General features: G+C 49.6%; 1 protein-coding gene across 1 annotated transcript; it reads left to right on the top strand.

Moving 5' to 3' along the window:
* Positions 1-27,450, top strand: HPGD (15-hydroxyprostaglandin dehydrogenase). Its single transcript, XM_078605858.1, has 7 exons — positions 1-275; positions 4,857-4,980; positions 8,737-8,843; positions 9,423-9,504; positions 10,644-10,720; positions 22,046-22,209; positions 26,053-27,450. The coding sequence occupies exons 1-7, from the start codon at positions 183-185 to the stop codon at positions 26,174-26,176; spliced, it is 771 nt and encodes a 256-aa protein (XP_078461984.1). The 5' UTR covers positions 1-182; the 3' UTR covers positions 26,177-27,450.

Here is a 27,450-nt window from a genome sequence, read left to right as displayed (position 1 = left end):
GCGGAGATTGCGAGGTCCACGGCGGCAGCGGCGGGCAGAAGTTGTCCTTTAAAGAGAGGAGGCGGAGGAGTCGGAGGCGGCAGAGCGCACGCGAGGGCGCTGTGAAGCCCCCAGAGAGAGAGCGAGAGACGCCACAGCGCTGCGGAGGCCACAGACAGAGAGAGGAGGCGGAGGAGGAGGCGATGCTGCTCCAGGGGAAGGTGGCGCTGGTGAGCGGCGCGGCCCAGGGGCTCGGGAAGGCGTTCACAGAGGCCATCCTCGCCAGGGGAGGGAAGGTGAGTGTGAGGCTGAGGCGACACGCACACACGAGGGCAGACGGGGGAGACGCGGATGGTGGAGACCGTTATAATTCATGGACGGACACAGCGTGGTGGTGGTGGTGGTGGTAGAGGAGTGGTTGGTGGTGGTGGAGACACCGTTCGTGGTGGAGAGACGCAGAGTGATTGAGAGTGGAGGTGAAGACACAGTGGTGGTGGAGACACCGTGCTGGTGGTGGTGGTGGAGACACCGTGCTGGTGGTGGTGGTGGTGAAGACATTGGTGGTGGAGTAACCGTGGTGGTGGTAGTGGAGGCACCATCATTTATGCCCTCATTAAGTGGTTACCCCCGCTCACGAGACCACAGCGCGACTGTGTAACAATTTGGGACTAACTCTCCAATGCAAATATGTTCATTCATTTATCCAACTTCTAATCGGAGGTTAGGTAACAACAACAGCATTACATTGCTTACACAGGCGTGGCGCATCCCCAGAAGGATCTCGCCGAGGGGGTTTTCAGGAGCTGGGTCCTGTTGCTGCTACAGTGGGTGGGTGTTTGGGAGCGATTGTGTGGACGTTGTGTGTTTTTCTACTGTTCGGGCCTTTTGTGATCGACGCGTCTCGCGGCGCACACACACACCGCATGTCCCTGTGGCACCTCTCCCATAATTCCCATCCACCCCCTGCAATGGGGAAGCGGCCCAGGAGCGGAGCAGCTCCAACAAAGGCGAAGTGAGCGCTGTGCGCCGAGGAAGTGGAGCACAATCGCCGCCCCGACCCCCCCCCCTCCGTGCGGCGTGCACCTTTGTGGGCCCCCTCGGGAGATTCACGCGGCGGGGAATTCTCGCCGCGGGCCACCGCTTCGCGTTTGGCGCCGGTGGAGCCAGTCGACCGGGGGCGCAACTGTGGATACATCAATAATCTAGGGGGGGGGGGGGTGGTTATCCGATTCCTCATGAAACTCATTTGCCTATGGCAGAGATTGTAGTGCCGTGAGCGGATGGGACCCACGACACTGAAATATAAGGTATACAGCAGATGACAACAATACACATTCTGACTTAATCAACAAAATAGGTCATGGAATAAACTGCGCCTATTTATATTTTCCCTGTTCCCCCCTATTCTTTAACACTACAGTTTGACTGTTGTACATTTTGTTGTCATCAATACATTCCTTAGTGACCCCTTTTCCCTGCCATATTTTATTAATCATCTTTACATTAAATTACGTTTAAGATCTAAGTAAAAAAAAGCAAGCGACTACCTGCAAGGGGGCAACCAAAGAGCCACATGGAGGAAGCGAAAGAGCCACCACATGCGACTCCGGAGCTATAAGTTGCCGACCCCTGGAATATAGGACCGCAGAACTTGGGCAGTTGTCGCCGGTTTACAGCCTGGCTGCTGCTGCTGCCTTCCTGTTTTGTCAGTGGTTCCTCCTGGAGTCACCCTCTCTGTCTCTCTGAGCGAATGCTGTGCGGCAGCACATTACAAGCTGAACTCGTGCTATTAGTAGCATTCATATAACCCGGCGGAATAACCGCATTGTTTTGTTTGCGCATGTGAACCGGCGTAACCAGGGGAAATAGCCATTGGAAAGGGGAAAAATACCAAAGACCACCCTGTACCAGATGGGTCACACAAAAAAACACGTGCGTTTGGCAGCAAAAAAAAACCACGAGCAGTTCCTGAAGAACTGCATTGTGAAACTAATCGTCTTAAAACTTAAATTATTATTTGGTGATGTTTAAGTCACTCTCAAAGTAAATTTGAGCGATTGCGATCGACTGACAGGCAAGAGGACCACACTGCACGTCTCAAGGAAGCGCTGATGGTTTTGCACGCGATGCGCAGAAGCCGAGTAATTTCACACGTATCACTGCGGTTTGAAACGTGGATTTGCAGCCTGCGCTATTATTCTCTTACTTTGGGGTTTTCTTGTCACAAATTTGATGTGTAAGGTCAACAGCCCTCTTACTGTAGTCTCCTACAGGCCTCTTCCTGCCCCTATAGGACAAGTTTGTTGTCTGATTATCACGGTTGGCTACATATGGTGCGAAAGAAATTCAACATACACACATATACGTGATCTGTGTGTGATCCGCCAACCCCACTTTTGCACACGCCCTGCAGCGAGCGCCAAGTGAGAAGACATGTAGGCCGTATAATACGGCTTACAAATCCGTGCGACACCTTTTAAGGTCGCTCCAAATACATTTGCAGGGACTCGGTCAAATGAAGGATCATTCGCACAGTTTGGCTTTGCTGCCCCTCATGCCTCAGCAGAGACTAAAACCGCTGAGGGTAAGAGCGCTATAATCTCGGGGTCTCCATGCACATGGAGGAAGTGCCAGTGTGCACCAGAGAGGAGGCTGGATTGTTCAATATTTACATTTGACCTTTCTCATGAGAAAGAGGAAATTGCAATCATAATCAACTCTCAGAGTAAGATCTCTCAATGTTTCCACAGCACAATTAGCGAAATGTGAAGTGAGGACACATTCCAACCACGGGGTGGTCTGTTGAACGCAAAACAACACGTTGCCACCCACTCAGATTCAGAATATTTATTTATCCTTCAGAAATCCAATGAGCTATGAAGCTCTTTTTCACATATGTCCAGTAGGGGGTGGGTCAGAAAGTTAAAGCAACAAACAATACAAGAAAATATAGGAGTGAAAAGTATAGAAAATGTAAGCAAATCACTAAAAACAAATATACTAAAACTAAACTTTTTATTTTACCAGGTTAGGCCCACTGAGCGTTATAGCTCTTTTTAAGAAGCAACCTGGCCACAAATGAGAGCGCAACGAAGTGGCTTATTTTGTGGATACGTATAGCAGCCAAATACTCTCAACGCGTGTTTCACTCGCATGGGTTAAATCGGCCACACCCTGCTGAGGAGACCAGGTGAAGTTAAAATTGACTCAGGATTTGTCTTTTAAAAAATACATTTTGTTGTAATCACTAGCCCCGTGGAGGGAAGCCAAATGCTCATGGATAAAACAACGTTGGTATTGAAAATTATGCTTCTGGCCTTAGATTTCAGAGTTATTACCTTCTATATGTGGGTCCCATCCGTTCACTACAGTACACTCTCCACCATGGGCAAATGATTGAATGAGGAATCATAAAAAACACCCTCAAATAGGATCCTACAAAAAATGCGTCGTGGCCAAAGGCAGCCAAATAATATTTCGGTGCACAACCTTGGAAAGAATCACATCCAGGGACACACACACGTGACTTTATTTTGCATCACCGCAATTTCCCGCTTATGGCCACCAACACCAGTGACGATTATCTGAACCGGTAATGGGTCTCCCCTAGGTCGACTCAGCCTGAGAAGAGTACTTGGAGCGGTGTGTAAACATCACCGCTTGGGAGACAAAGACGGCCAGGCGTGGTGTCGGCCACCCACCCCCTCGTGTGCCATGCCAGCCTTCATAGATGCTCGCTAACAGCACTTGCCCCAACAGTCTGTTCAGGCTATACAGGGGATCTTTGCGTTGTGATGCTCCAAGTAAAACCATGTGACCTGCTCCTATCTCTTAGGGGTTGGCTGCCGTCCGTGGTGCAAATGTGCCCTCGGCCCACTTGGCTCCACTAAACAAAAAAAATGGGGAGACAATGCACGACGAGGGGGGGAGAATATTTTGTCTGTCGTGATTTTTTGTTGTTGTCCGAGGGCAGTTGTTGGTGAGTTCATTTATACTCTCAACACCGTCCTACCCACCCGATAGCACACCGTTCGGGCGTTGGACGCGGTGGCAAGCGGGTATGAGCTGCAGTTGTCCATCTTCGTGACGGGTCCTTCTGCTGCCTTGTTCACCTATCGTGGAGGATGCCTTATCAAGTGGAGTGCAAATGCTTCTGGGTTTGAGGGTACGCGATGGAGGCGGTCAACCTGGTGTATAGGTGAGATGGTGCCAGGGATTGATTGTGTTCCGGTGGATTCAGGGCCGACCTGGGGTCTAACGTGGCAGTGATAACAGTCGTCGACGTTCAAGCATTTCAAGATGGATTGGGATGGATTGCGGTGTCACAAGACCTTCGGGGATGGTGATGATATGGAAACAGACTTTCATTCAGCCCTGGATGGATGATGATGTGTGTGTCTTGCACACGGCGCATTCACTGTTGACTGCTTGTTTTCATGCCGAGCAGTGTGTGTCAAAGGGCAAAGTCTCTGCTGAAGTGGTACTTGTCCTAGTTAAATAAATTCTCAGCCTTGACCCTTGGCATCTCATAAATTTACTTTCTGCGTGCTTAATTAATTTACTTTTAAGATCAAAGTTCTCCGAAAGCCACCGACGTGCAGTGCAACTTCTCACGTGTGCTCGGACATGGGGGGTGCTGTGGGTGATGATTATCTGTGCATTTAACGTAAAACGTGGGTAGTCAGAGTATGTGTGGGACGTGTCGGAGCGCCGCGATGATGAAGCCTCTTCATCCTGCAGCTGCCCACGCTCACATGCCCTTTTCTCCTCTGCGGGACCATTCTGAAGAGAGCCGCTATGCACATCTGGCCATTGTGGCGTACTGGCATGTACCGGCCTACATCTCCACCACTGAATACGACTCTTTCTCTGCGCAGGTGTCTTTGGTTGACATCAACCCCATTGTTGGACAGGCAGCAAAGTCCGAACTGGATTCTCAATTTGGAGCAGACAAGAGCATATTTCTGCAATGTGACGTTACCAGTGCCACGGAGCTGCAGGGTTTGTGATGGTCACGTCTTCTACACCGCACTACATGGGCCCACTACAAAACTACGACATCCTATCACTACACCACTACACTACAGCCTACACTTTACTGCACCATCGTTACAGTACACCATTATACTCCAGCGCTATGCTTCACTGCACTGCTACACTACATCACTACATTACACCATTACACTACACCTTATCACCACAACCTTATACTAACACCACTACACTACACATTTATATTCCACCACAATCCTACACCACACCACTACATAATTACATTACACCACATCAACACAATTGTACACTACACCACTAGATTGCACAATTACATTACACCACATGAACACAATCCTACACTACACCACTACACTGCACAATTGCATCACATCATACACTATCACCGTATTTACCGTATGCATTGATGAAAAGCTGTGTTGAGGGCGTGTGTTGTTTGTGCGTTGGCATTACAGGGATAATAGATTACTCCAGGGTAAAGTCCAAATAATTTCCATAAATCCATGCCATGCATCGCCACGTTACCACGTGATGTAGGCAGCGTTCATTTTAATTAAAAACATTCATAAAGGAAGATGATGTTTCGTACACTTGTGTAGCGCATGGCAGGCTCACACTGTTCATTTAACACGTGGATTGGGTCCTGGACCGTGTGTGCTGTTCAACAGCAGCACGGCTCCCTGACCCACGCTTGCGATGCTGATCATTGAGTGAGTGCTGTTCAACAGCAGCACGGCTCAATGACCCACGCTTGCGATGCTGCTGATCATTGAGTGAGTGCTGTTCAACAGCAGCACGGCTCAATAACCCACACTTGCGATGCTGATCATTGAGTGAGTGCTGTTCAACAGCAGCACGGCTCCCTGACCCACGCTTGCTATGCTGATCATTGAGTGAGTGCTGTTCAACAGCAGCACGGCTCCCTTGACCCACGCTTGCGATGCTAATCATTGCTCACACGCGACGCCTGCACTTGGAGCATTGCCGCACGGGCGCTTCGAGCAGCGTCCCCCACACCTGCGATTAGCACGGTTCGCCACATACGGTGCGAAAGAAGTTCAACATACATACATGATTATTATTGTTTTTCATGTTTACCCAGGAAAGCCTCTACGCTTCGTGATTCGTTTCCTGGAGGGTAATGGACAAGTGTACACAGTAGGGCATTACGATTCCTGTGCTGTATATCCTCTTGAGTAATTTGCGGTGTAATTTTTGTCACAATTTGGCCAAACGTGGACTGTGATGCCATCACGCCATTGTGCATAGACTGACGGTTCAAATTCTTTGTTTAGCTATCATGTAGCGCAGTGGATATGAGTTCATCGACTCACACAGAGACTCATAGACTCACACGGAGACCGTGATGTCGAGGGATCTGTAACGTCCACTGTGAAGCTGATGGTGCATAATGTTACGGTTAGTACTATCAAAATCAGAATATTTATACTGGAGAAATCCGATGAGCGAAAGCTCTTTTTCACAGATGTCCAGTAGGGGCGGGTCAGAACGTTACAATAATAAACAATTCAAAACATGATAAGAGTGCAAAATATAGGAAAGGTAAACAAATAACTTTAAAAAAATATACAAATACAACTAAACTATTTGTTATCTTACCAGGTAAACGCCACAGAGCTATTCACTCATATTCTTAGGTGTTTTCGGTAAAGTCACGTAGGTAAAACATTAAAATTAATAAAAGTAAAATAAAATAAAAATCACGACGTTTCGGAGGCAACACAAGTCTCCGTCATCAGGTGGGACCGTCACAGCCAGATTTGCTGCATCAAGTGAGGCAATGATTCAAGATGTAATCCCTTAAAAGCAAGTTGAGGGGGGGGGAGCTCATCAGAATGTGGTAGCCAATGAATGGAACGTATCGATATGATACGTTCCATTCATTGGCTACCACATTCTGATGAGCTCCCCCCCCCCTCTCCTTTGTATATAACGTATCGTATCGATACATTCCATTCATTGGCTACCACATTCTGATGAGCTCCCCCCCCCTCTCCTCCCCCCTCAACTTGCTTTTAAGGGATTACATCTTGAATCATTGCCTCACTTGATGCAGCAAATCTGGCTGTGACGGTCCCACCTGATGACGGAGACTTGTGTTGCCTCCGAAACGTCGTGATTTTTATTTTATTTAACTTTTATAAATTTTAATGTTTTACCTACGTGACTTTACCGAAAACACCTAAGATTATGAATCCTTGCAGTCACGAAAGCTTCAAATCTAGAACTATTCACTAATTTTTTCATAAGCAACCTGGCTATCGCAAATGATAGCTCAACGAAGAATTCGAGCCGTGAATCGATGCAACAAGCTGCAAACGCACTACCTACCCCTCTTGTCCACCAAAGTCGTTTGAATAGAACAAAACTCAGACACACACAGGTGCTGCTCGCTAACAGCACTTGCCCCAAGAGTCTGTTAAGGCTATACGGAGATATGTATCTTTTTGTGTGCGTGTATAATGCTAATACGCCATTACAATTTGGATAAGATCCTATAAATAAGTTCTTTATTTTAACAAGGAATACCCAGATCATGTTCATATTAACAAGGAATACCCGGTTAATATCATGAGTAATATCTTAATTCAGGTTCCTTCTAAAGCATCACGGCATTATTCCATAAAATGCCGTGCACATTGGCCGTCATCACCCAGGCCACGAAGACAGCAGGAGGGTCAAGTACTCTCTGGACGCCACCAATAACACCGAAATCTCCTTCAGATCCTTATCTATTATAATGCGGGCCCCACTGTCCCTGCTTTAATGGCCTCTTGGCATGAGCACACGCCTTTTCCTGCTAAGCAGGTTTTCCCGCCCCCTGGAAATGAAAACACAAGACAAAGAACCTCCGTGTAGCCTTAATAGACTTTTGGGGCAAGTGCTGTAAGCGAATACCTATGAAGGCTGACAGCTCATGAGGGGGTGGGTGGCCAACACCACACCCGGCCGCCTTTGTCTCCTGAGTGGTGATGTTTTACACACCGCATCAAGTACCCATTTGAGGCCCAGGACTGGTTCAAATAATCGCCACTGGTGTTGGTGGCCGTGGGCGGGAATCGAATTCGGGTTGCCGAGTTTTTAGCGCAACGTATAGCTAACCGCTACACTACCGCTCCCCACTAATACATTCAAACACAAACACCTGAATGACAGACAAGAGGCCGTGCCCACAGGCGCAGGGCCTTTGCCACAACACACAAACATGTTCCCTTGCACCAAATGCACACGAACGTAAAGGCAACCGACTTCACGCCACCGTGCAGACAAACAGGATAATAATGCCACTGCCTTCCCATGCGCAGTCACACGGCCTGTGTCGGGTGGATGCGAAGTCCACCCAGCACAGCTCGGCCTATGGCACCGGTCGACACAGCAGCAGCATTTTGTTGAACAGGGCACACACCCTGCTGATGAGGTTCAAAGAAGGCGATACCAGTCCGGAGTGCCACCAGTGGTGAGATGTTCACTCCCTCACCTGGTATACAGGAGGTTGTGGGTGATAAGCCACTTTGTTGAGCTATGATTTGTGGCCAGGTCACGTCTGAAAAAGAGCTCTATAGTTCAGTGGGCCTTACCTGGTGAAATAAAAAGTTTAGTTTTTAAACCGACGCTGATGGAACACATTTGTCCAGAAGCTCTGGTGGCCGGGACATTGTGAGCATTGCGATCGGCAGCGAGACGACGCTATGCCCCCTTTCCATTGTGGATCTTGCAACGCAGACGCCTTCGACAAGACCAAGAGCCACTTTGGGGCGATCGACATCGTCATCAACAACGCCGGTATCAACAATGAAGCTGAGTGGGAGAAGACCTTCAACATCAACCTGGTACGTGTAGACCTTCAACAGCAAGCTGTCGTGTGCGTGTAGACCATCAGCATAACCCTGGTGGAGGCATCTAGACCATGAACGTCACCCTGGTGATATGCTCTTGGAGAACTCGCGCAGTGGATGCGTGTTCATCGACTCATACGGAGGCCCATCGACTTGCACAGAGATCCATCGACTTGCACAGAGACCCATAGACTCGCACGGAGACCCATAGACTCACACGGAGACCCATCGACTTGCAGAGACCCATAGATTCGCACGGAGACTCATCGACTTGCACGGAGACCCATAGATTCGATAATATTAATACTGCTTGTGGGAAGTCAGCAGCGGTCATTCTGTGGACAAACCGGTGTCTGCCAATGGGAATGCGGAGTGGGGGGGGGGTGCTGCTAGCGGATTAATTAGAGCGTATCCCCCAATTGCTCCGAGGCTCTTGAAGTAGCGTCCGTGTGCAGCATCGAGCGAATTCCGCTCGATGCTGCACACAGACGCTACTGAGGCCGCGCGTGTGCGACGGCGGTGGCGGCGGCTTTGCACTCTCAGGACCCTGCACCCGCCATGCGTTGCGTGCAGGTGGCCGTAGTGAGGAGCACGTACCTGGCCTTTGAGATGCTCAGCAAGGGTGGCGTCGTCATCAACATCGCGTCGATGGCAGGTGAGCGGCCCTCCTCACGGTCCTCGTCGTGCGGCCAGCCACTGCGAACGTCGTCGCATCTGGAAACGATTCCATGCAATGATTGTCGCGATTGCTCCACCGCACCCCCCAAGGATCCTCCCGCGTAAACTGGACGCGGGGTTGTTGAAAAGAATAAATGAGCCCCTCCGTGGTAAAAATGCACCCGGGGTTTGAGACAGTGTGAGGGGTTCGCTGTATCGGCAAAAACTGCTTCGTGCTCAGTCAATGGCAGCCGCGGTGTGGGAGTAGCGGGGACCTGTTGACGACGGAACAACGGACACTTCGTTCGTCCGTTTGTGATCGAGATTCACTCAAGCGACGCTGGTTGCACACCCCCGTCTTGGCGAGTTGTGTATGTATGTACGTTGAACTTCTTTCGCACCGCACATAGCCAACCGTGCTAATCGGAGTTGCAGGGGAAAAGGACAACAAACTAAACACAACAACCAGCAATTCTAAAGAAAAATCTGTGGACAGAGCCAGGGGACAGAAAAGTGCCAAGCCTAACCAGGTTACGTCGCTCAAATCACGTGGCCTCCGATCCATCCAACACCCCCCCTCACCCCACGCCCCCTCCCACACCGAGCCCGCAAGGGCAGCAGTCTAGAAGGGGTCACGAGTGATGGCCAGTGGGTGATTCTTTCAAACTGCTGCTTAGATGAGATCGATGTCAGCATAGGGTCACTGGCGAGCGATATTTGATTGGGCCCTGGGCCTTATCCATCATCAAACCACACTGACCAGCGTGGTGAGGCACAACCCACGTGACCAGGGCCCGGCGTTTGAACAGGCCTCCTTCGTCCAGCAGGGGATCGACAGACCCGGGGAGGGTGGTTAATAGCGATTGTTCCATCGGCGACTTACTCTGCTTGTTCATCCTTTTGCTGCCTTTTTCACCCAGTTCAACGTAATTTCATCTCCCGAACAGTGCTGGCACGTTGTCGTAACGCCGGGGGGTGCACGGCAGTGGCCCGGGAGCCACGCCGGTGTCCTCCCCACCACCCCCGCTGTATACAGGCACTGTTTGGCTCGGGCTGCTGCTGCTGTTGTCTCGTTGGTCGCACTGCGGGGGGTTTGAGCTGTCCCGCTTTGCCGTTGTGCCCACTGTGTGTTTGCAGGCCTGGGCGTCATCCCGTACGCGCCGGTATACTGTGCATCCAAGCACGGCGTCGTCGGATTTTCCCGCGCCGTCGCGGTGAGTTTTTTATTTCAAGCGCGAGAGGTGAAATCGTACAAAACACAAGGAGTTTTTATTTTAATTTTAAAATACAGTTCATCATCGATTACCCGGCTTTCAACATTATCCGGAGGCCGATCCGGCAAATCTCCATCACAGCTGATGGAGTTGGATTCAGACTCTGAATGGCTACCTCTCAATTCTACAGCCCTTTATCATCACCCCATGCAGAGTCTTCGAGATTGGAGTAATAAGTACAGCACATTGAATACAGGAACTGTTTACAGTAGAATATTTATTCGTCTATTTGTAAACAAATTTAAAACACAAAAAACATATACACAACAATAATGTGCTAATCAAATACTACACAACGCTAGCGAATTATTATTAATAGAGAGAATACAACACAACAGGAGTGAATTGTCTTATATTTCGGAATCTCTAAGGCTGTTGCACTTGGATATAAGCAATAATGTATCTATGCATTTTTGGAATATAATCGATACTATAACACAACAATCAGCTGATAATGTGTTTAATCAAACAAAAACTAGCCAAATGAATAAATTATTTAGACTTCATAGTAAACAAGTCCCTACTAAAAACTAACAATTTAAAAACAAAACCGTAATGAACTTATCTAACACTGTTTTAACCAGTGACATGATTTCTGTCCTTTCTAAAGGCCTTAACTTTACCGTTACCCCACGCACAATTCCAGTGGATGAGATAATTGCTGAGGTAGAATCAGCAGTAAGACTACTTCCACATAATGAGGCAGAGATGACTAGACACGAGGTTGCCAAAATAATTGAGAATAGTAAAGTACCAAAAGTAAATATTAGCTTGAACGAAGCAAAAGCCTTAAGAGAGCTCCGATTCAATAAAGATATTCAAATCCTAGCAGCTGATAAAGGCCGCACTACTGTAGTGATGTCACGAGCTGATTATGATGATACAATTAAAGATTTACTCGATGAAAGTACCTACATTAATATTAAACGAGATCCAACCAATACTTTAGAATGTAAGACTACTGCAATCATTGCAAATGAATTAATTCCTAAGAATGAGCAATACCGAATTAAGCCAAGGGCTTCAAAACCACCGCGATTGTATGGGCTACCAAAGGTTCATAAAATCGGCATCCCATTACAACCCATAGTCAGTACAATTGGCTCTGCCACATATAAATTGGCAAAATATATAACTAAACAAATACAGCTGTACATCGGTAGGACATCTTTATTCATTAAAAATTCAGAACATCTTGTGAATGTGATTAAAGATATCAAACTTAACCCTAATGATATTCTGGTGAGTTTTCATGTGATTTCTCTATTCACAAAGGTTCCAGTGAACGAGTTGCTTAAATTACTTGATACACTGGTAAAGAATACAGGTTTACCAAAAGATGTTCCGAAACTAGCTGATCATTGCTTAAATAACACGTACTTCTTATGGAGAGGCGATTTCTTTAAACAAAGGGAAGGAGCAGAAATGGGCTCTCCTTTATCTCCTGCTATAGCCAATCTGTACATGGAGAATTTTGAAACAAGAGCACTTGCCTCGAGTACATTAAAACCATTTTTTTGGTTTAGGTATGTTGATGACACTTTGGTTAAATTTCGATTTAAAGCTTTCGTGACTGCAGGGATTCATCTTCTTGGTTCTTTCGGTAAAGTCACGTAGAAGGGAAATAATAAAATAATAATAAAACATAATTAAATAATTCTCACGACGTTTCGGCCACAACGCAAGCAGCCGTCCTCAGGTGAAGAACAGGTCTGTCGGAAAGACAGCGTCTGAATGAACACCACCAGGCTTGGCAGCGTATATTTAAGCTGGGTTGGAGGGGGAAGAGCGCCTTGACAAAATAATTTGCATATCAAGAGGAATTTAGCATATTTATGGGAAATGCAGATATGGGATTAGTCACTACTTGTGGAATGCGTAGGAGGTGGGCGGGGGGTTTAAAAGTCATATTATGCCCGTGCATTATGCAGGATTAGCAGCATCAAAGGGAGGGAGTAGGGTTAGCATTAATAAAGGGAAGGAATGTTAATAGTATGGAACTGCAGCAACTAAACCACCATGTAAAAAACTAAAATATAAACTACATCAGTATCATCAGTATACTAAGTATACTCTCCAATAAGCTGAGCTACTAACAATAAGTCATACATTACAATTCTATGTCGCAAAAAATATAATATGCCTCCAGCTAAACTTTTTTCTGTAAAAAATTTTTACGTAGTGGTTTAGTTGCTGCAGCTCCATACTATTAACATTCCTTCCCTTTATTAATGCTAACCCTACTCCCTCCCTTTGATACTGCTAATCCTGCATAATGCACGGGCATAATATGACTTTGAAACCCGCCGCCCACCTCCTACGCATTCCACAAGTAGTGACTAATCCCATATCTGCATTTCCCATACATATGTAATGCGGGCGTAAGCGACCTTCCGGATGTGACGTCACGGGGGGTGGAGCCATGTGACGTGGGTGGAAGGTTCGGGTCCTTAAGCGGGTAAACCGGAAGGGGAAGTCAGTCGGGGTGTGAACGGAAAAGAGTGAGGCCACGCGGGCGAGTGAGAAGAGGGGGGGCACCGACGGCCATCGGGAGCCAACCCCGAAGACAGGAGGAAGCTACGGAGTGGTGTGCAGCTGCGGAGAAGACAGCCAGAAGGGCTGCGTGTTAGAGGCAGCGGTGTGGCTGCCAGGTGTGGCGGGAGAGAAGAGGGAGAGACAGCACGAGGCTGTCAGAGCTGCAGAGAGGACGAAGGAGAGAGGAGTTGCAGCGAGTACAGCCAAGGGGGGGCTGTGTGAGAGTAACAGCAGCGGGGCTGCTGTTGTGGACCGGGCCGACATCGGAGTCAGCACCGTGGAGAAGCTACAGAGTAGAGACAGCCGTGTGGGAATACAGTACGAACCGAATAAAGGACACTGAGCCAGACATCGTGGTCCAGTCGTTTATTACACTGGTGTCAGAAGTGCAACGGCATGTCGAAACAAGTGAGGAAGAAAGTAAATCCGGCGCCTGCATCGGCTTCTTCGTCCGACGACGACGAACTCCCTCCAACCACGGATTCTGCTGGGGTGGTGGAGGAGAGCCCTGCTGAGGCGAGCACGGGTACGGGAGTGGAGGATGTCGGCGCGGTGGCGGGTCCGTCGACATCATCGGACGCTGATCAAAGATGGCAAGAGATGGCGGTACAACAGGAGGCACTAAAGGACGTCCTGACGCATTTATGCCATCTCGTCGCGCCAGGGACGATGGAGGACGCAGTTGGTGCTCCGCGGGCCGCCACGTTGCCTGCCCTGCCGCCGCCATTGGCCACGCGGCAAGAAGCCGCCATCTTGCGCGCTCCGCGGCGCCAAACCGCCATCTTGGCCACGCCGCGGGCCGACGCCATTTTGAATTTGCCACCACAACCACCACCATTGGAAGACGGCGGGAAGAGGAGTCGGAGTCGCCACCTTACCACAGTTAAAGAATTTTCCATCGGTGGGGACTGGAGCGCTTTCGCCTGCCGCTTCTTGGCGGCGGTACGCACAGCAAGATGGACCGATGCTGAGGCTTTGGAGGTGTTGCCGACTCTCCTGGACGACGAATCTGTCCGATTTTTCCGTTCCATAACGACCGATAAGAAGGCAACTTTATGTGGTGTTTTTCAAGAAATGGCCGACGCTTATGAGCCACCAGATGATGCGCATCGGCGATTCGCTCAACGACAACGAGCACCAGAGGAGTCGCCCGTGGCGTTCAGGGGTGCGGTGCTGGAGCTGGCCATGGCAGCTTATCCTGAGACGCCACAGGACCTGCTCGAGCCTCTCATATTAGGGAAAATGTTGGAGCTGTCTCGGGATCTAGGGATCCCCATGCCTGTGTGTGGGCATGAGAAACTAACTTCCCGGACGGCTGCTGTCTCGATGCGCAATTCAATCTCCGTCGCTGGAAACAAGTGACAGCGTGGACGGGGGGGCCCGTCAAAGAAGGGGATGCGCTGGGGTGGAACCCTGCGCAGGCTGTCTACGTTCCGGATGACCGGGGCCCTCAACAGCTGACGGCCGCCTCCGCTCCATGGACGGGACGCGGCGGGCCGAGGCCGCGCGCTGCGCTACCGGAACGGGGCCGTCGGGAGGCAAGGCCTGCGCTTCGGCGCAACGATGCCGAATGTTTCCGCTGCGGGCGTAGGGGCCACTACGCCAGAGACTGCTGGGCCCGCTTCCCGGCTCCGCCGCAGCAGGAGGCCTCGGTACCGGACAAGCCGACTAAAGATCCTCCGAAACAGGCATGTCGGCACGCACCAGACACCCGGCAAGGCTTTACACCTCACCCATCACCTTCGTTGCGCGATCCTAATGTTGTTGTTAAAGAAAGCCCTTCGACGGGGCCTTGTCGCTCGGTCACGCAGTGGCGCAAGTTGGCACGGAGAGTCGTCGCGGCCGCTACGGGTTCGTCCACTGTACCGGGGTCTATACAAGGGGTGGACGTACGCATTTTGGTCGACTCCGGCGCGTCTGCGACTATTATTTCGGATGTCATTTTCCATCTGTTGGGCATCCCGCCGGGGGCTGTGCGTCCGGTTTATGGGTCGTGCGTCGCTGCGAACGGGGGTAGCATGGGTATCGTGGGCCAGGTGGATGCTAAAATATCTATTGGGGATGTGTCGGCCTCGGGCGTTGTGTTAATATCGAGATCTTTGGCGGTTCCTTGTTTGTTAGGCACCGATTTTTTGGCTAAGATGCCCATTTTGATCAAAATCAATGAGAATTGTATTGAACTGCCGGGGGGCCGTCAAATCTCGTTTCTGCCGTCGCCCTGGGGGCGACCTGCTTCGGCCGTACAAGTGCAGGCGCTGTCCGTCGCATCTGTGGACATCCCACCTGGTACACAGATGCTTATACCCTTGCGGTATCGGAAGCCCCTGCCTGATCGGCTAGGAGCAGTAGGGGTCTTGTTGTCACCGTCCGCCACGATAACAACCGGGTTGGCGTTAGTGGGGGCACAGACCATCGTCCGGCCGGATCAATTACCGTTTTTACAGGTGCTTAATGCGGGGGGGGGAAAACGTCCGTGTTCCGGCCGGTACGGTTGTGGCACATGCCACTACGGCGTTTGCGACGCATGATTGTCCGCATAGCCGGGGAGTGGTTGCTGGGGTTTCCGAGCCAAGGGGTTCGGATAATCGTTGGGTTGCTGACTTATGTGACGGAAATTCTTCCCTGTCCATGGAGCAACGTGGTGCGCTGCGTAAATTGTTGTTGACATATTCCGATGTGTTCAGCTCCGATGATTTGGATTTGGGCCGCACATCGTTGCTTTACCATCACATTGAGACGGGCGATGCTGCCCCTATTCGATTAAATTCGCATCGGATGAGTCCTGCGGAGCGAGAACACGTGCGGGGGGCAGTGGAAGACATGTTGGCTGCGGACATTATATCGCCATCTAACAGCCCATGGGGCGCTCCGGTCGTCTTGGTTAAGAAAAAGGATGGCAAATTGCGATTTTGTGTTGATTTCCGGAAATTGAATAAGATATCGGTGGCAGATGCGTACCCCCTGCCGCGTATGGATGACTCCCTCGACGCATTGTCGGGGGCTAAGTTCTTTTCCACACTGGACCTCTCTTCGGGATTTTGGCAGCTTCCCCTTGACGAGTCCTCACGGGAGAAAACCGCATTCCGTACGCCGCAGGGGTTATTTCAATTCAACTGTCTCCCGATGGGATTGAATGCGGCCCCTGCTACATTTCAAAGATTGATGGAGCTCGTTTTGTCGGGGTTGCAGTGGGAGACGTGTCTTATATATTTGGATGATATTATTGTCTTCAGCCGCACATTTGATGAACATTTGACGCGGCTGGAGACAGTGTTCACGAGGATGCGTTCTGCCAAATTGAAATTCGAACCAAAGAAATGTCACCTACTGCAACGGTCCGTCCGCTATTTGGGGCACATTGTGAGTGCTGAGGGGGTGTCCACGGATCCGGAAAAGACGGCGTGCGTCCGGGATTGGCCGACTCCAGCCACCGTGGGGGATGTTCGGCGGTTTTTGGGATTTGCCTCGTATTACCGAAGATTTGTGCCGGGTTTTGCGACGATTGCGAGGCCCTTGCATCTCCTTACGGGTAAAGGACGGAAGTTTGTTTGGGGACAGCCGGAGGAGGCGGCCTTTCGGAGTCTGCGTGATCTATTGGCCATGGCCCCAACATTGGATTATCCCGATTTCGATCACCCATTCATTCTTGATACGGACGCGAGTGACACGGGTATTGGGGCGGTATTATCACAGTCTAAAGGGGGTGTAGAGCGTGTCGTGGCGTATGGTAGCCGAGTCTTGTCTCCTGCGGAAACCCGCTACTGTGTCACTCGCAGAGAACTATTGGCGGTTGTTTTTTTCCTACGGCAATTTCGACCATACCTCTACGGTCGTTCTTTTATTGTGCGTACGGATCATGCGGCCTTGCAATATGCCCTTAAAATTGACCAGCCATCCGGACAGTTGGCACGTTGGTTGGACACACTACAGGAATTTTCCTTCCAAATTCAACATCGGAAGGGAGTGCGCCATGCGAACGCTGACGCACTTTCCAGATTACCGCGGCGCGCCCCTTGTAAATGTGCGTCGGGGACGCATAGGTGTTCGCCGATTCCAACCCCCCCTCAGCCGCTTACGTTGGCCGTCGAGAAGTCGGACACTCCGATGGAACCGGGACCGGCTGACGGGGTTTTGAATCTGCCGCGGTCTGTCTGGATCCGGGAACAGATGATGGATGAGTCGTTGGTGTCCTTGCGGAAGCGGTCTGCTAGGGACAATGGGAGTCCGAGTACGGCTGTGGGGCCGCAAACCGCTCTCCGAGATGGTCTGCTTATGTGGCGGGAGGGGTTCCAGGAACGTTGGCGCCTGGTGGTACCAACGTCCTTGCGATTCGAGTTGATTAGAACTCTCCATTGTGACACTCTCTTACATTTAGGGGTGCAGAAGACCTTGTTGACGTTGCAACGTCATTATTTTTGGCACGGCATGGCGACAGATGTCGTAGGGCACGTGCGCGCGTGCCCTGCGTGTGCATGACGTAAGCCGCCGAAACATCCTTACGTGCCGCCTCTCCAGTCGATTCAGGTGTCTCGAGTCAATGAATTGGTGGCACTGGACATATTGGGACCTTTTCCACCATCGGCGAGGGGTAATAAATATTTGCTGGTAGGGGTTGAGTACCTCTCCCGTTGGCCGATGGCCTGGCCATTGCCCGATCAGTCGGCCGCGGCCATTACCGACGCCTTTTTGTTTGGGTATATTATGGACAAGGGGGCGCCTGAGAGACTCCTCACGGACCAGGGCAGGAATTTCTCTTCTAAATTATTGGCGGAAGTGTGCGCGGGCCTTGGGACTAAGAAAGTACGGACATCCCCATACCATCCGCAGACGGATGGTATGGTTGAACGGCTGAACAGGACATTGTCTGCCATGCTTTGCCATACCGTGAGCAAACAACAATCAGATTGGGATCTGCACATCCCCGGAGTGCTTTCGGCGTACAGGATGACGCCTCATGCGGCTACAGGGTATTCGCCGTTTTACCTTATGTATGGTCGGGAAAACGTGCCGCCGGTGGATGTGCAATTGGGAACTGGGGTGAAGGGACCTCGTAAACCACTTCCTGAATACATTCAGGACACGGTTCGCCGAGTGACGGAGGCGCGGGAGAATGCCTGCGTGGCTACGGCCAAAGCCCAGGCCCGGAACGAGCGGTATGCGCGACGGTCCGAGGGGGAGTGCCCCTGGAAGGTTGGGGACCTAGCCTGGCTTCATTGTCCACAGGTACGTCCGGGAACCTCTCCGAAATTGCACAAACCCTGGCATGGTCCCGTACGCCTCATTGCGGTTCCCAACCCACAGTCAGCACGCGTCCAAATTGGATCTCGTCGCTGGGTTGTGCATACGTCGCGCTTGAAACCATATGTTGCTCCCTTACATGATGCGTCATCCCCCAATGTTGCCTTGCCGGGGTCTGTTGCTGCTGACTCTCCCCTGCCTGCGTCCATTGATCTTGCTAGAGCGCCTGTCGTACCTGTTCCAGACAGGCCGGCCGTGACATTGCGGGGGACGAGGGGCCCTGCTCGGAGGACGCCTGCCATGTCTGCGGGACCTTCGAGCCCTGCAGCCCTTCCGACCCAGCTGCAGGCACGGTCACGGGACAAGCCCAAGACTAATTCTTTAGGGACACGGGACGTTGGTGGACTTCCAGCTGCGACAGGGGGATTACCCCCTGTCATTCCTCGACTTTCATCGCGTTCGCGTTCTGCGAGTGGGCCGCCGACCGTCCGGGACGGGCCGGCGACCCGCACACGTTCCAAATCGCTTACGTTTCGTTGATTGTTGCTGTGTTGTTATCTTTTTCTTACAGTTGTATTTATTGCATGCTTTTTGTACGTTCGTTGATGTTAATTGCGTTGTTGTTGTTGTTCTTGCTGTTACATTGTATGCTTAGTGTCCTTTAGGGGGGAAGGTCGATTCGCCGCATTACGATTTGCTATTGGTCAGCCGAGGTCGGCTGGGATTTTTCTACGGGGGAGGGTGGTGTAATGCGGGCGTAAGCGACCTTCCGGATGTGACGTCACGGGGGGTGGAGCCATGTGACGTGGGTGGAAGGTTCGGGTCCTTAAGCGGGTAAACCGGAAGGGGAAGTCAGTCGGGGTGTGAACGGAAAAGAGTGAGGCCACGCGGGCGAGTGAGAAGAGGGGGGGCACCGACGGCCATCGGGAGCCAACCCCGAAGACAGGAGGAAGCTACGGAGTGGTGTGCAGCTGCGGAGAAGACAGCCAGAAGGGCTGCGTGTTAGAGGCAGCGGTGTGGCTGCCAGGTGTGGCGGGAGAGAAGAGGGAGAGACAGCACGAGGCTGTCAGAGCTGCAGAGAGGACGAAGGAGAGAGGAGTTGCAGCGAGTACAGCCAAGGGGGGGCTGTGTGAGAGTAACAGCAGCGGGGCTGCTGTTGTGGACCGGGCCGACATCGGAGTCAGCACCGTGGAGAAGCTACAGAGTAGAGACAGCCGTGTGGGAATACAGTACGAACCGAATAAAGGACACTGAGCCAGACATCGTGGTCCAGTCGTTTATTACACATATGCTAAATTCCTCTTGATATGCAAATTATTTTGTCAAGGCGCTCTTCCCCCTCCAACCCAGCTTAAATATACGCTGCCAAGCCTGGTGGTGTTCATTCAGATGCTGTTTTTTCGACAGACATGTTCTTCACCTGAGGACGGCTGCTTGCGTTGTGGCCGAAACGTCGTGAGAATTATTGTATTATGTTTTATTTTTATTATTTTATTATTTCCCTTCTACGTGACTTTACCGAAAGAACCAAGAAGACACTTTGGTTGTCTGGCCACATGGTAAAGATGCACTTAATGATTTCCTAAATCATCTCAATGCACAAAACCCGGCTATCCAGTTCACCATGGAAATGGAGGTAAATAACAGACTCCCGTTCCTAGATATTTTGCTGGGACATGGTCTTCATGGCAAAATAACACACAGCGTTTACCGAAAGCAAACGCACACTGATGCCTATCTGAATGCAGATTCACATCATTACCCAGCTCAGAAATCGTCTCTTATCAAAACACTCATACATCGGGCAAAAACAGTGTCAGATGGTGAGAGTCTAGTGAGAGAGATGAAACATTTTAAAGAAGCACTAAGACAGAATGGCTACAATAATGCTCAAATTAACAGAGCACTGAAGGCAAATTCACGAACGCAAAGCAAAACTGCTGAAAGCGATAAGATTGTTCAAACAATCAAAATTCCATACATCTCAGGAGTAACTGACAAATTAGCCCGGGTTTTGAAAAAGCAAAACATTAAAGTAAGATTTGGTACAGTGCACAAAATTCAAAAACTGGTATCTGGCACTGAAGGTGTATATCAGATTAATTGTTTATGTGGCAGATGCTATATTGGACAGACGGGACGCAACATCAGTGTAAGACTAAAAGAACACCAAAGAAACATTAAATTATCTCAAACACAACTGTCGGCAGTGGCAGAGCATGCTTGTCAACAAGGACACTCAATTGATTTTGATAACGTTGAGGTGTTGTGTAAAACTAATTATTACTGGCCAAGACTAATTAGAGAATCCATTGAAATTGAGAGAAACAGAAATAATTTCAATCGCTCTGACAGCTACAGGCTTAGTGCGGCCTGGAAGCGTATTATCAAATAAATACAATTACAATTCTTTATAAGGGAAACAAATACCAATGAATAACAATTGAATGATTACCAATCTATATAATTACAATAACCCCCCTCCTTGCCTCGAATCACTGCACCACATTGAATTGAATTAAATGATGACGTCATCCTGATGCTGCTCTATTTAAGACTGGAAGCAACAGGAGAGCTTCACCATTCTTGCCCAATGAAGCTGATTGTAATTATCAGCGAAACGTCGTACTCAAATTTTAGAATGCTGTTGATTCTCTCTTCAGCACACCGGTGGGCTAAAGAAGTCAAATAATTTGTCCCTTGAAAACGTGACACATTTTTTACTGTTTGGCCGTGTCGGGTGGTGGAGGGTTACGACACATTTATAAATAACGCGATCTGACCCAAAAACCTATATTATGAAAAATAAGCTGTTTTAAATAATTAGTGATTATCCGGTGTTTTTGAAAATCCAGCGCCCCCTTCCCCCCCTAAGCCCCCAGATAATCAATGATCTACTGCGTGTCTTTCCTTTAAAATGTGCTATGAAATAATCATAATATTTACACTTGTACAGCGCTCGCTTGAAATGCTTCAGCAACTCAAAGCACCTCACGTAGCATCTCACCCCAAACATTCAAAGGGCACACCCCAGTCGCAGCTGTCCCTGTGTGGAACGAGGTGACTCAGGTTTGGCCGCCATGCTTGATTACAATTGAGTCGGCTGCAGTGTCATTTTTTTTTATTGCGCATCTTCGGTCCATGATGCTGGCATGCAACTGCCTACTCGTTATGGGCGACGTCACGGTATCTGAGAAGCTGTCGGCGTCGTGGTATCCGTGGTTGATGCAGCGAGGTGTATAGACCCCAAATACGCACCCTAGCAATGTGCTCGAGCCAGTTTTTGAGCCGCGAACCTCTGCAACTAGCGGTGACCGCGCCACCGCTGGGCCACCACGTAACTGCCTCGGGGTGTCTCCGGGCTTTGCCTTCACGCGAGCGTTGTCTCGCTTCGAGCTTCGCATGTTGCTCCCCGGGAGAGCGTCCCCTGACCCTGTGCGTCACCATGCGTCCCCGTGCATCCCCGTCCTGCGCGTATCCGTGTGTACGCAGGGCGCGTGTGAGCTGCAGGGCCGTGGCGTGCGCGTGTGCTGCGTGTGTCCCACCTACGTGGACACGCCGCTTCTGAGCACGGTGGGGAGGGCTGACACCATGGGGCAGTTTGAGGACCTGAGAGAGGGGATGGTAAAGACTCTCATGGACACGCCGATAATGCAGTGAGTGACGATGATGACATTAATAACTGTGCGCGTGTGGAATTTGGGTGCTGTCATTCTTATAGCGCTGGCCGGAAGGAGCTGCATTGGTTCACGCTAGGGGCAATGGTGCTGCGTGGTCTGGCCTAGGGGCACCCCCAGTGGCAGCTGGCTCCGTGTATTATTCTGTCAGTAAAGAGCGATGTTGCCTTGTGTTTTCTCAAATTAAGTAAAAAAGTCATTTGCAGTATAATCTTTTTCAAATTTGGCAAATGTGGACCGTGATTTCGGCACACGATGGCCTAATCTTCCATAATGCCACTAGACCACTGCAAGTGAAGCAGATGGCGCGTATTATTTTATGTTTTTTATGGTAATAACTGGGGGCGACCTGCAAGGATTTCAAACCGCGAACCTCTGCGCCACCGCTGAGCCCGAGCTGGTGACGCGCATGCTCACGTCTCCGCCCTAACCACGAGGTCTACGTTGGCAGATTTTCTGATCCATTGCTGGCGATTCCACCTTTCCATAGCAGAAACCCCTCTCAATGTATGGCGGCTGAGCGCGACCTACCGCTTAGTTTACAGTGCCTAGAGAGGTGATTTGGCCAAATGTGGCGGGAAGGTTGTAGGGCTTTGGGGGATTGCATTTCACAATGCCTTGAAAACACGGTGACATTAGAGATGTTAAAATATCCACACGGCGCACCTGTGTACACACGTCTCACCAGCTTCCTTTGGTAAGTCGCTATGTCACAACAGTTTGCATTTTCAGGTATGGCTAGGGTGTATTCTGTCAATCGTTTCTGCACACAGTTCATGCCAATTTTTTAATAAAAATGCATGTTAGACTGTGTGCGTGTTGTGTTTATACATGCCTGTGCACGAATGTGTTTTATGCGTGTGTTATTTTGGGGAGTGTACCTCCGATAAGCACGGTTCAACATACGTACAGGCAAGTCCTCAATTTACGAACACCAGACTTGCGAACACCCGCACTACAAACCAGCTTCCATTTTTTTTTTACATTAACTTAAAAGGCAAACTTGCAAATTGAAACGCTGAACTATTTTGTTCAGCTTGAGCGATCCTGCGTCAGATGGAATGAGTCAGCCGCGCGCTGAGAGTGAGTGTCTGTGTGTGTGTGTGCGCCCGGATACGTGTGTGGGGAGCGGTAGTGTAGCGGTTAGTGCGCTGCACTACAAACCCGGCGACCCGAGTTCGATTCCTGCTCATGGCCAACACCAGTGACGATTATCTGAACCGGTCCTGGGCCTCCCCTAGGCCGACTCAACCTCAAATAAATACCTGGTGTGGTGTAATATGGGACCTTTCTTGCCAGTATCAAAATATAAGAATAGGTTTTACCCTTTCTGGCGATAAAACAGGTGTTAACATGTTAAAACACCAAACGGAAACCTTTTGCAAGGAATCCTGTCTGCATTAACCACACGAACATGCAATCAGGGAATTTATATAATCAGGGCATTTATAGCTCGGGGTGAGTAGCTACTTATAGCGCCCCGAGCTACAAATGCCCCGTGGCACTGACCAGCGTGGTGAAGTACGGTAAACGAATCCCATGACTGACATGGCACGCGGTGGCCTTCGACCAGCAGCGGGCTTTGCCTGGTAGGATGGGGATGGTTTAGTTTTATTTGTATGTGTTTGGGTGATTTTGTTAACTTTCGTACGACTATCGTGTTTTTGTCCTGTTTGTTGTTTAAATGGACATCTGTGTTTGTGGCTTGTTGCATAGATTCACGCTAGAATTATTCGTTGAGCTATCATTGGTAATAGCCAGGTTGCTTCTGAAAAATGTGTTAATATAGCCCAGTGGGCTTTATCTGGGAAGATAAATAATAGTTTAGTTTAATTTGTATATTTTTAAAGTTATTTCTTCACGCCGTTCGTCTTTTTGTTTGTTGTAACGTTCTGACCTTGTGCCCCTACTGAACCGTCTGTGAAAAAAGAGCTTTGTAGCTCATCGAATTCCTCCTGCAGTATAAATACAGATTATGATGTTGACAGTACTAACCGGAACTCTGCTTCACAGTGGACGTTACAGGTCCCGTGACATCATTCTTAGGCCATTGTGTGTGATGGCATCACGGTCCACGTTTGGCCAAGTTTTGAAAAAAATTGCACCGCAAATTACACAATAGGATATACAAGTATAAATACATATTCTGATTCTGGAATGACGAGACCTGTGAATCGTAATTATGACTGAATATAAAGGAGCCAGGGGCTGTTTAGGATGGGCTTGCAAAGAGTAAGTCTGAGTCTCGGGGGTTGGCTGCTGAACTGCACTGTGTGAATGCCCGCACACGTGATGTTAGAACAAGACAAATTGCTGGTAGCGAGCACCTATAAACTAAACTGAAACATTTTTTGTTATTTCACCAGCTAAGGCCCACTGAGCTGTTTAGCTCTTTTTTTAGAAGCGACCTGGCTACCAAAAATGATAGCTCAACGAAGTGGTTTATCATCATGTGGACATTTATTCTAAATGTGGAAGGAAAAACCGGAGGAGCCGGAGAAAAATCCACGCCTGTGAAGGCGAGCATGGCACACAAGGGGGTGGGTGGCCCAACACCACTACCCAGTGCTGATGTTTACACACCGCTCCCCAGTGCTGATGTTTGCACACCGCACCGGGTACTCATTGTATGGCTGAGTCGACCTAGGGGAGGCCCAGGACCGGTTCAAATATTCTCCACTGTTATTGGTCGTGTACAGGAACCGAACTCGGGTTGCCGGGTTCCTAGCGCAGTGCACTAACCACTGCACTACCGCTGCCCTGTGATGTGATTGCTATGACCTCCCCATTCACACACAGTACCCGTGCATTACCTTGCCTGCCCTCTTGACAGTGAAATTAGTGCAACATACGCAGAGGTACAACGTACATGCAGGTTTAATAGTCGTCATCGGGCATGACCTATCCGCTGCTAGATGAAGACGTCCCCAAGCTCATGATTCACCTGGCACCTGCCACAGCGCTGCCATGTTTTACTAGTTTGCTTTGTCATTGTAGGTGACCCAGGTCGCTCTTGCAAATGAGACTCCATCCCTGGGTCTCTTAAATGTCTCACCCGGTTAAAGAATGTACACCTTGAAGCGTTATCTGACTGTCGACTTCACAGTGGGGCATCTAGTCGGGGGCGTTCCCCCCACTCTGGCTGCCACTCTGCTGTTAGTCTCGGCCTCCAGAGGTCGTCCCTGCTGTTTGCGATGATGCATCTTGCTCAAGCCCCACTTTTCTTAACAGTCAACGTTACGCCTCTGACATGCGTGCGTTCTCTAGTCCACCTGCTCCTCTCTCTTTCGGTGTATTTCCAAGCCTACGTCCCACTTCACTTATTTTGCAGATTTTCACTTTTGTTCCATTTTGTTGTCGTAGGAGGTGAAAGGCACCGATTAAACGCAGTCTCCTCGAGGCACATCCATAATTTATGCTACTCTTCATTGCTATGTTCCATTTTCCTAAAGCACCCCAACCACCCTTTCACCCGCATCTTAAAAATGTAACATACAATAAGTTAATTAAACCGTGGGTAATGTGTCCGTCAGAGGAACACACCTAGACAATACAGCACAATATAAAATGTGAGGACAGGGAGGCAATTATTTTTGTGAAGAAAAGAAAAAAACGTTAAAGGAAACGATTCTCAGAATTATGGCTCGTGAAAGCGTCGGGAATATCTAAATCACAGAATGGCGATGGTCTGAAAACGCGACGAATACAAAGTGCCTAAGGACGATTGCTGACGGCGGCGAGCGCAACCGCTGCCCGCCCGCCCGCACGTCCACCCGCTCGCGAGCACGCTGCTCACTGTTCACTCCGTGTCCATGCGCGCAGGCCCTGCTCGGTGGTGGAGGGAGTAATTCGCCTCCTGGAGGACGACTCGCTGAATGGCACCGTAATGTCGGTGACTCCCAAGAAAGGCGCGTATGTACACGCGTTCCCCAGCAGCCTGCTCTGAGAGCCACAGACGTCCAAGATGCGCAACCACTCAACCCGAGACGTCATCGGCCTTTCGTCCATCGCGATACCCATGAGCCTTCTAAACGTTGCGAGCCCAACGAATTATATTGTCACGTGTATGTATGTATGATTAACTTTTTTCGCACCATACGTAGCCAAACGTGCTCATTTGAGGTCACCTGGTGCACAAGTGTTTTTAGTGACGTGCAGGTTATTATCGTTTGAGCTCACCGTGGGGGAGTTGGAACGGCGATTCTCACAGCCAAACTTAGCGATTGGACAATGCAATGTTTGGCTTGAAACGCATAAAGCATCTGACAGGTAAGATCCTGGAAGTCGGAATGACAATCACCAGACAATCTGTAAAAATCGAATATGAATCATATTGGCTGTGAAAATCTACAAGTTAACTAAATGTCAAACATTATGCAGCACGTAATATACCTCATATACTGTATGCTGAAGTGAGACGATCAGATCATGGAGATGAATATGAACTCGATTCCGTACGTCAGGTTGGGAAGGTCTGCGTGAATGGATTGATCGCAATAGCCCCTGGAATAACTCAACAGACTTGTCAACTCAAGACGGGTCAGGGCAGCTGTATTTTGTACCCAACAGTGGCAGCTCGCGACTTTAAGTCTGGTGGCGGCAAACACCGCCACACTCGGGAATTTTCCAGTGTTAGATGACGTATGCTCGGTGGCTTTCATTCACAGCTGTAATGTGATGACTCCATTCGGAGTGAGGTCACCAGGTCGGCGCGTGACACGCGGACACGCCGTCACAGTGCCACCGAGACAGAGCCACCCCACACTGAAGCCTGACCCTCACTATCACCTATGATCCCCCTCCCATCCACGGTTGTTCACGGGGGTTGTCAGGATTTGGGGGTTCGCTGATGTATTCAAAGCCACATTCTTTTTTGTTCTGATTTCGACCGTCTTATTTGAATTGTTTCTTCCGTCTCTCGTGCAGTTTTGTTTTGCTGTTGGCCTGAGTATAACCCAAGCCGAGGGTTTGCATCGAAGACTAAATAATCATTCTTTACCACAAGATGGGAATGCTGATGTTATGAATGTAGGAGTCTATTAACCGTTGCAGCAATGCATCTTCTCGTGACTAATATCGTTAATTTCATGTGTCATATTCGTGTCCTACCATCGTTCTCATCAACTCATCACACTATTTTGCTGTACAAATAGCTAATTCTTTGTTCAGCGCCTTAAGCCAAGGTGCTATATAAATAAAAATAATATCAGATAACCAGTA

The sequence above is a fragment of the Lampetra planeri genome, chromosome 25, assembly GCF_965212315.1.
Source record: "Lampetra planeri chromosome 25, kcLamPlan1.2.h2, whole genome shotgun sequence".
Lineage (NCBI taxonomy): Eukaryota > Metazoa > Chordata > Hyperoartia > Petromyzontiformes > Petromyzontidae > Lampetra > Lampetra planeri.
The sequence above is the reverse complement of the archived record's forward strand: the minus strand, read 5'-3'. Positions and strand labels throughout refer to the sequence as shown.